General features: G+C 35.9%; 1 protein-coding gene across 1 annotated transcript in view; it reads right to left on the bottom strand.

Annotated features, from left to right (window-relative positions):
• Positions 1-455: 455 nt before the first annotated feature.
• The window catches only part of LOC105626247, a 51,674-nt gene continuing 43,243 nt past the window's right edge, over positions 456-8,886 (bottom strand). Inside the window, exons 8-10 of the mRNA XM_012207551.1 lie at positions 3,257-3,317; positions 1,387-2,804; positions 456-890 (exon numbers count right to left, since the gene is read on the bottom strand). Of these exons, the coding sequence (XP_012062941.1) occupies positions 456-890; positions 1,387-2,804; positions 3,257-3,317 (1,914 nt within the window). The remainder of the gene's footprint in view (positions 891-1,386; positions 2,805-3,256; positions 3,318-8,886) is intronic.

The following is an 8,886-nucleotide window of genomic DNA, read 5'->3' as shown; positions in this document are numbered from 1 at the left end:
TAATTAATAATAATANNNACGCTTAGTATTATTTATTACTTATATATATATATATATATATATATATATATATATCTATATATATATATATATATACATACACACACACACACATACACACACACACACATATATATATATACATATATGATTACTCGTTGATTTTTTTATTTTGTATCCACAGTTCTATGAACGATCAAAAAAATTGTCTAGAAAAAATAATTATTTGCAAATTTAATTCTTGATTTCCTTCGTTTTTTTACTCCATTCATAATCCAAATAGCTAGAATACTAATCTACAACATGCATATTTACCAAGCGCTAAACGAGATCGTTTATCTTTTCTCGTATTTCCTGTTTTCTCTTCCTGCATTAAGCATCGGTCGCTATAACAAAGCGATCTGCTAATCGAAAAAAGAATTGTGAAACAATGGTTCCATATCGTTCTATCGCGTTCATTTTCCGAGTTTCTCGAACATGATCAGCTTCTCCTTGAAGCTCTTGGTATCGGTGGACACCTCCGATATGTTTCCGTTAAGCATGTTTTGCAGATCCTCATCGTTCTTATTGCTCACTAGCAGATTGTCGAAAAGCATCTTTGTGTCTTCCTGCTTGGCCACCGGCGACGATGGCTGCGATGTACTCATTTGTTTCTTCTTTGGATAAATGATGGAGCCTCGTTGATTATTTCCGTTATCTGTCACTCTGGTCATTATTGTGATGGCCAACAACTGTTGGATACCTAAGTTCTCCTTAGATACTGGTTCAGAAGATTGACGCCAATAGTATTTATTGTCGGCAGAAATGAGCGATTTGGAGTCTTCGGTATCGTCTCCCATTGATGTTTGATCAGAATCGGTTGCTGGTACGTTTCTGCTAGACCACGAATCCTGAAAAATTATTAAAAATTAATTCTCTATCATCGAGAAAAGAATTAAGAAAATATTTGGAGAATATGGTTAGAAAAACTGTTTAACTTACATATAATTTAACATTTATTGTAAATTTTGTTATATCTTGAAGCCTGATAAAAAAATAAGTTAACACTAAGAAAATTTATTCATTTAATTTATTCATTTAATTGTAATTTCTTAGATCTTAGAAGAAGAAAAACTAGAAAAATACTTTAACCCTATAACGTCATTTGAACGAAGCGAAAATTATTAAGTAATTGTACATGTGATCTTTACGATTAGTACTATGAGATTCTAAATTAGGTAAAAAGACTATAAATCTTCTTCTATCAATCACCGTAAAATGGAAGTCTCTTCAAATTTCATTTGAAGTCTGTACTTCAAACAGGATGCTTTAGAACTTAGATGTAGTTTTTATAACTTTAATTGAGGATTAATGTATATCATTTTTCTGTCTTTCATAAAATCTTACATTTTTTTCACGCCTATCTATCACGCTATCCGTAATCTCCTCTTCTTTCCTATCCTGTTCCAAGTCTTTCTCCAGACTATCCAACGTCTCGGTGCTCTCCGATGATTTGTTCCTCCTCTCCGAATCCAGAGTATCGGTGCTACCCAGTTCTGAGCTTTCAGAGGATTTCTGGAGTCTCGATGGTTTTCTGGTAGGAGTCGGTCGCTTCTCTCCCTCGGGGTCATCTCCAGAAACTACCATATCCACTATACTGGTACTCGGTATTCTTTTAGGCGTTCTTCTAACTCTCCTGTTCTCTAGCCTATCCTCCACGTCCAAATTATCCGAACTCTCCGATGACATTCTTTTGCTTGATCGTCTGCAGCCCATCTTTGGCGCGTCATCATCCAATATTAATTCTGCCTCAACATCGTCCTTCATATCATTCATATCGATTCTCTCAAAGTTCTCAGACGATTTGGATATGCTCTTCGATAATCTTCTTCCGCGTGATAAATTGATGTCGGACACGCTGCTTCGCTTCTGCAGTTCTTGGCTGATTTCCTCGCCGGTGCAATCGCTCTGTTCAAGCAGATCAAAGCTTTCCGACGACTTAGACATCGCCTTCGAATTTCTACGCGCTCGAAAGTCGAAACTACTTCGTCGTCGTTCCATCGAATCATCGCTGGCCAACGGTTCGATCGCTTCTAAACTGTCTGATGATTTAGAAACACGATCAGTGGATTTCGAGATTGGATTCAGCAGTTGTCTTCTGACCGAAGCCACTGGTTTTGCGGTCTGTTCATACTCCATCAGTTTGTCGAAGCCGTCTTCGGTGGATTTGGAGAACCAACAGCCGGGAGATGAATCCAGACTGTCGGGTGACTTGGACAATCGATTTGACGAAGATCTTCTACGCGGTAGTTTCGCTTCCAGTTCTTCAAATACGTCGGAGCCCTTGGATATCCTATTGGATGGCCTCCTGGCGACTGGTATCCATCTGACTTCTGCCTGTTGTTCCTCGGTAGCAGTGCTGTTTATCTCGGCGCTGCTTCGCGACGCTGTTGTAGCGTCCAGACTATCTGGTGATAATGATGTTGCGCTTGGTTTTCGCGGCAGCTTTGACTCCAACTCTTCGAAGATGTCAGAATTGCGGGACAGCCGGCTCGATGATTTCCTAGTTACGCCAATAGCTCTAGGTGGTTCCGTCGGTGACGGCGCATTGCTAGTCGATTGGAGCAGTTGCTGCTGTTGCTCTTGTTGCTCTAAACTATCCAAGGTGTCCTCAGCGATGGTCGGTGGTATCGATGGCGAATTGGGTGCGGCATTGTTGGGCGATGTCGTTGTCATCGTGCGACGCGGTGGACGCCGGTTCTTTGGACGCACGGAGATCCGGTGATGCGCTGCAGTGTGGCTCAAGCTCGCGCTTTCTAATTGCGCTGTTATAAGTGGGAAAAAATCGTATTTATTAAAATTATTATCTCGCAAAGTATGGCAATTTAACATAAATATATTGTAGAATTTATAAAGTATAATATGTAGATGTAATCTACATTGTTAATGTGATAGTAATTGTTGATTCCAAACATATTTTTAAGACGTGCAAAACAAAGCATATTTAATAAAAATAAATTATTATAAATCATTTTGTATTATTTAAAATAACTGGTTATGAATTTGAGTTCAATGGCATCATTGGTGTGAAATACTTTTTAGTTAACTTTCATATTTTTCTATGTCTTTTTAATCTAATCGTTGCCTTACATTTTCATGTACAAGCTTGGATTCTAACTAAATAGTGTAAATCGCAATTATCTGAACAATTATCTGAGCAATTATCTTAACGTGTTGCGAAGCAACGAAACCGTAAGTAATATTCTATGAGACTTACGTAAATCTTCCTTGGCTATTGGAACAATCCGATCAACCGTGTCTTTCATCGATCTCGTAATCTATATTTAAAAAAAAGCAAAGATTTCTTTCATTATTTAATTAATCAGTTTTGAACTTATATAACACACTGCCAACGAATTTCATTTCGCGACTTCATGTTTTGATTGTCGAGAGGTCGCATAAGAAAAAGACAAGAAAAAAATAAAGTTCGTAAAAAATTAAAATTTTCATAAAATGCTATCCCTACTTAACTTATCTCTAAACTAATATTAAAAATAGTATTAGTTAATTAAAATTAATAAAATAGTGAACAATATTTCTAGAAAATACAAATTGTCAAATTTCCAAGAAAATACAAATTGCGTTACAAATTGCGATGAGTATTTTCTTATCGATCATCGAAATTAAGAAGTTAATAGGATTGATATTACAAATGATATTAATTAAAAAAAACACCTTACAGATCTATTTTTTTTTAAGAATGTCGAAAGACACATATTTCAATTCCTTTTTTAAATACATTTCTGTATTAATTTATATCAATAATTTGCATATGTAATTTCTTTTAAATTTGGTATTAATGGTCTAAGCTGATATCAATTAATTAAAATCAATAATAAATATTTTTGAAATCTCCGCTCTAAAAAAACACATTTAACAAATTATAACAAATATTTCTTTGTTCGTCAATAAAATAACACAAGAAGCACTCAAAGAAGTGCGTGTTACCTGGCAAATTTCAAAAATAAGTCTCCGCTTGTGAGCTTAAAAAGTCTCAAATGCAAGCCCGATTGTTTTCGACTTGCTAATTAATTTGCGCGAATGTGAAAAGAGATCCCGTGCGACATAACGTGATTCTCGGCGCCGGTAACGGCGCCGATAATTCTCAACAGGCAAACCAGGCAAAGCGAGCACGTCGCCTGGTCGGTCTCTAACGGTATTGACCACCGTGTGAGTCGAGTCGTCGAGTGTGTGGCGCAGCCACTTAACCGCGATCGACTTGGGAAACCGGTCGCAGGTGCGTTGCCGCCTGCTTTCGGTACTAAGTCATTTTCCGAAGGAGAGAAGGAGATCTATCGCGCACAACGCGAGAAAGAAGAGGATAATGAGAGAGAGGAGAAAGGATGATGCGAATGAGCTTGGATCGTCTTGGAGTTCGTCTCTTTAACCGATGTGTAATTACGCCGACGATTGCGCGGTTCACGTGATCTTTGAATCGTCACGTGGGTGTAGGTATGAGAGACGATAATAATGCACGAATGAGCAGCGAATGAACGTGATCAATCTTCAATCAGTTAAAATCATTTGTACCGCCAAACACGAAGTTCGATGTGTAAATATTTCAGAATGTTTGCGGCACAATCCTTTATCAGAGAGCACTTAATTCAATTTAAATAATTTTAATATAAATTAGTATATTAACTAATTTATGTAATAGTTAAAATATTATTTAAAATAATATATTATATTAATCCATAATAAATACACAACGATTTTCACAACATTTTATTACACTTGAGTCCCGAATTAATTTTTCATTGTTAAAAGTATATAAAAATTATTAAATGATTCTTATGTATACTTTAATATCTTTAGAAAGTATTTGTAAGGTAATGTATTAAAAAAATTGTATATAAATGTTATAATTAATTACTTGGTGCTCCTAGTATTTCAAAGGAAAGAAATACGCAGGACGTGATTATGTGTACTAAAAGATTAATAATATGTATAATATAAGATAGATGCCTTCAATATTAGCTTAATACCCAATGATGACCTTTTTGTTTGTAGGTAATTACGTGGGTAGTTAAATCTTGACTGCACGCATGTAAATGTCTCATATTTTAAATTAATGTTAAAAAAGTTTTCTATTTTAAATTGCATAACATGATTGAACAAAAATTGTAATGCTTACATAAGCCATGTTATATTAAGTTATAAGGTAACTTAATACATACATAGCTTACCTAAATGTTACAATTTTTAAGGAAAGTCGTAGTCTAAAGTTCTTCAAAATGTTGCCAAGATTTTTATTAATTTAATAATTAATATTAAGAGCAACTATGATAGGAGATATATATATTTTATATACATAATTTTAGAAGAATTTTAGATCACGATAATATAAATGTCGTAATCAAATAAATATTATATAAGACATTCAATTAGATTTTCCTTGACGAATCTAACTTTGGAATAACTTTTAGTCACTATCGATCGATCGATTACCTCGATCGCGTCTTCGACGCGAGACAGTTCCTTCGTCAGTTCCCTCGTAGTTTGGTGGATCCTGACAGTCACCGTCGTATCTAATTGCCTCAATCTGAGACGATCCTCGATCTTGAACAATGGTCTGATTGACATCATTGACACGTCCGTGACCTTGTCCTTACAGAGTCGTACATAGACTGATTACATGATTATTCATTTATTAATTCGCGTTTAATAGTTACGTTAAAACACAATCGCGTTTATCGCGGGAGAGATCCCGCCTATTTATCATACGATCAATTACCTCGATCGTGCCGACGTCGATTCGAGCTACATGTTCTCCCTTGATCGCCCGTTGACTTTTTGGTTGGATCTTTATTGGTACTGGCATCGTCACTCGACTTTCATCCTTGTTAAGAGATGTATCCTTATTAAGGGATGCATCTTTGTTCAGAAACATATCTTTGTTAAGGGATGTATCCTTGTTAAAGATCGTATCCTTGGTGAAGCATCCGATTGACACTATCGGTTGGCACTCAAACTTGCTCTTGAGTTCCTTGAGTTTTCACAAAACTCAAATTAAATACTTCATTACCGCGTTTTCATGCGATCAATTAATTTGTTCTCGTTTCGTTCATGCGAGGATTCGATTAATGGGATTTTGTTGCGTTTAATAAAGTACCGAAGCATTTCGCCATCAAAATCCAGAACGTGTCTGTTCTACATTACAACATCGACTTAATTAAAATTTCGATTAAGATTGTGTGCGATATAATATTAATAAAAATATGTTTTTAAGATGACACTTTAAGTACAAAGTGCTTCTGATCAATTTGTTTCAAAATGGATATATAAATAGATATTATAGATATATAGATATAAATATCGATATGTAAGATATGTATATTCAATCACATTTATCAATCCATTTAAGTATCGATAGTAAGCCTATTGCATATAAATAAGCGCATAAATTATTGCTTCTCTCTTCGCTGGACATATTACATTTAGAATAAATTACATTGGCAATTATCTTCTCGACCGAGGCAACGAGTGCCCAATAAGCAAATCCTATCGCACGATCGCGATCGATATCTGTTTTACCTCGTTTGTGTGTTCCATCCGCGATTCTCTCTTCACCGACGTAGCAGGTGCTTCTTTCTTCACCGGCACGGCGGGCACTTCTTTCTTCACCTGACACACGATGTGCGCTTCCTTCTTCTGAGGAGGAAGTCTCTGCCGTGTCTCCGCCTTCGACCTCGACCGCTCGATCTCGATCTTACGCACCGCAATCGCGGTCTTGCTGATCGGGGTCGGTATCTCATATTCAGTGTTTCGATCCTTGCCTCCGTAGACGCCGATGCTGATCTTCGGTGCTTGAGACTCCACCACTATCCCATCCGGGAAGCTCCTACATCGCGCGTTGCTGCCCTGCCTAGTCTTGTCGATCAGCCGTCGCCTCTCCACTGGGTTCAGGTTCAGCTGCTCGATTATCGCCCGTATGTTCGACGAGATGCTGGACTCGCGATGTGACACTACCATGATGACGGCGGTAGCGAAGTGTGTAATTGAATCGCGGTGATCCTCTTCACGTAGTCACACCTGGTCTTAAGATCCGTCCTGCGATTCATACGTAGCTTCCGGCTACGAAAGTACACGCATGTTTTCATCAAAATGAAAGAACGTCATCATGACGGTTTCCTAATTGTAAATCTATATCGACCACTTGAGTATTAATTAAAAAAATTCCCTCGTGTCGTCATGACGAGGGCGATTTTCCAATTGCCTGAATTTACATCGAGTTCGTACTTCTCACTTTTCAATTTATAACGATTAATTTTTCGATCTCGAAAGATATTAAAATTCTCCATGGGAATGAATCGCGATTAATTCAGCTACTTTCTCAGAAAGAATTTATGATAACAAGATAAAAAAATATTTTTGGTGTGTACTTAATTTTATCAATAGTGTAAAATTTTATACAGTATAAATAATAAAAGTAAAAACAATATTAAGAACAGATTAATAATTTCGATTCTCCTTCCTCAAATTAAATAAGACTCGACTTAATATGTCTTGAAATAATATATAAATTTAAGTTTATATTTTTTATTTTAATAAAAATAAGTTTATGTATTCTTACGTTTAAAATAAATAGTATTTGGTATAAAATCGATGCTCAAGATCATTTCATTTTAAATTAAAAATTGTTCTATTTAAGAGTAAAATATTCCTCTGTTTAATAAGTCAATAATTTTTTAACTTTTTTTTTAAATTCGACTTATTTTTCAATTCTCTTTTTAAAAAGTTATTGATTTATCAAACTGTCCACGTAAATATGATTGTCTCTACACTATTAAATATTCAAAGAGCAATAGTAACTCAATTCCTTGAATCAAATAACATTTTGTTATTTTTATGTGTTAAATTTATATGTGTTAAAATATAGAACAATCCATTTCTGTGATTAAATTGCTTAGTTTCAAAATAAACAACGTTTGTATTAACGTATCTACTTAATAAATAATAAACTAAATATGATTCAAATTTAATACATATTTTTAGTTAAATTGTTTAACATCATGTTGATTATTGTATTCTCATTTTTGTCAATTTATATAAAAATTTGCAATTTCATTATGATTTATAATTTGTCTCATTAATTCAATCGCATGATTAAATTTCTTACATATGTCAAAGACGAATCACGTTTTTTAATTATCGTACCTGAATGCATTTTAAATTTACGAATTCACGTTTTTCAATTAAGATTTCATTTAATAGAATGGTCCTGTGCGACCATCTCGCGTCTCTAGTTCGATTAATTTCACATTCAAGCATCTATAAGACTTTCCACGCTTTTCATCTCGAACAGAATTCAACGAGGTCACCGGCATATCTAGACTTCCTTAATTCCCACGGATTCATATTGAATTCGCAGCTCCTACGATTTCATTCGTCATCTCGATTAACTTTACGCACGGACGTGTAAGAATTCAATTTTCCACGCGTATCTTCGAAGGAATGCACAAACGTCACGTCATCATGCCGACTCTTTGATTGCCGTTGAGTCTATGCAGTAGAGATTTATTCGCTATCTTGATTAGGTTTTCCATTTGAGCGTCAATGAGATTTTCTACCGTCTTTCTAGAGCAGAGACGTGGGTTGATTTGAGCATCCAACCGAGCGAACAATTAAGGCCGTCTCTAAGACCTCACGTTAACGAATACGACGTATATACCCACTGGCGAGCGCCGGCTACCTGGTTTTCGCAATTAGCGCTCACCCTTTCACAGAACTTCACATTGGCAAAGCAAGCCGCACGAAGCAAGCACTACGTCCTCGTTTCCTCGACCTATAAGGATCCACCGCGATTCCGATCGCCTTCCCACGCGATCATCTCTCTCTCTCTCTCTC

Source organism: Atta cephalotes (assembly GCF_000143395.1).
Source record: "Atta cephalotes unplaced genomic scaffold scaffold00005, whole genome shotgun sequence".
In the NCBI taxonomy this organism is placed as follows: domain Eukaryota; kingdom Metazoa; phylum Arthropoda; class Insecta; order Hymenoptera; family Formicidae; genus Atta; species Atta cephalotes.
Note: the sequence above shows the minus strand (reverse complement) of the source record. Positions and strands in the feature narration are given on the sequence as shown.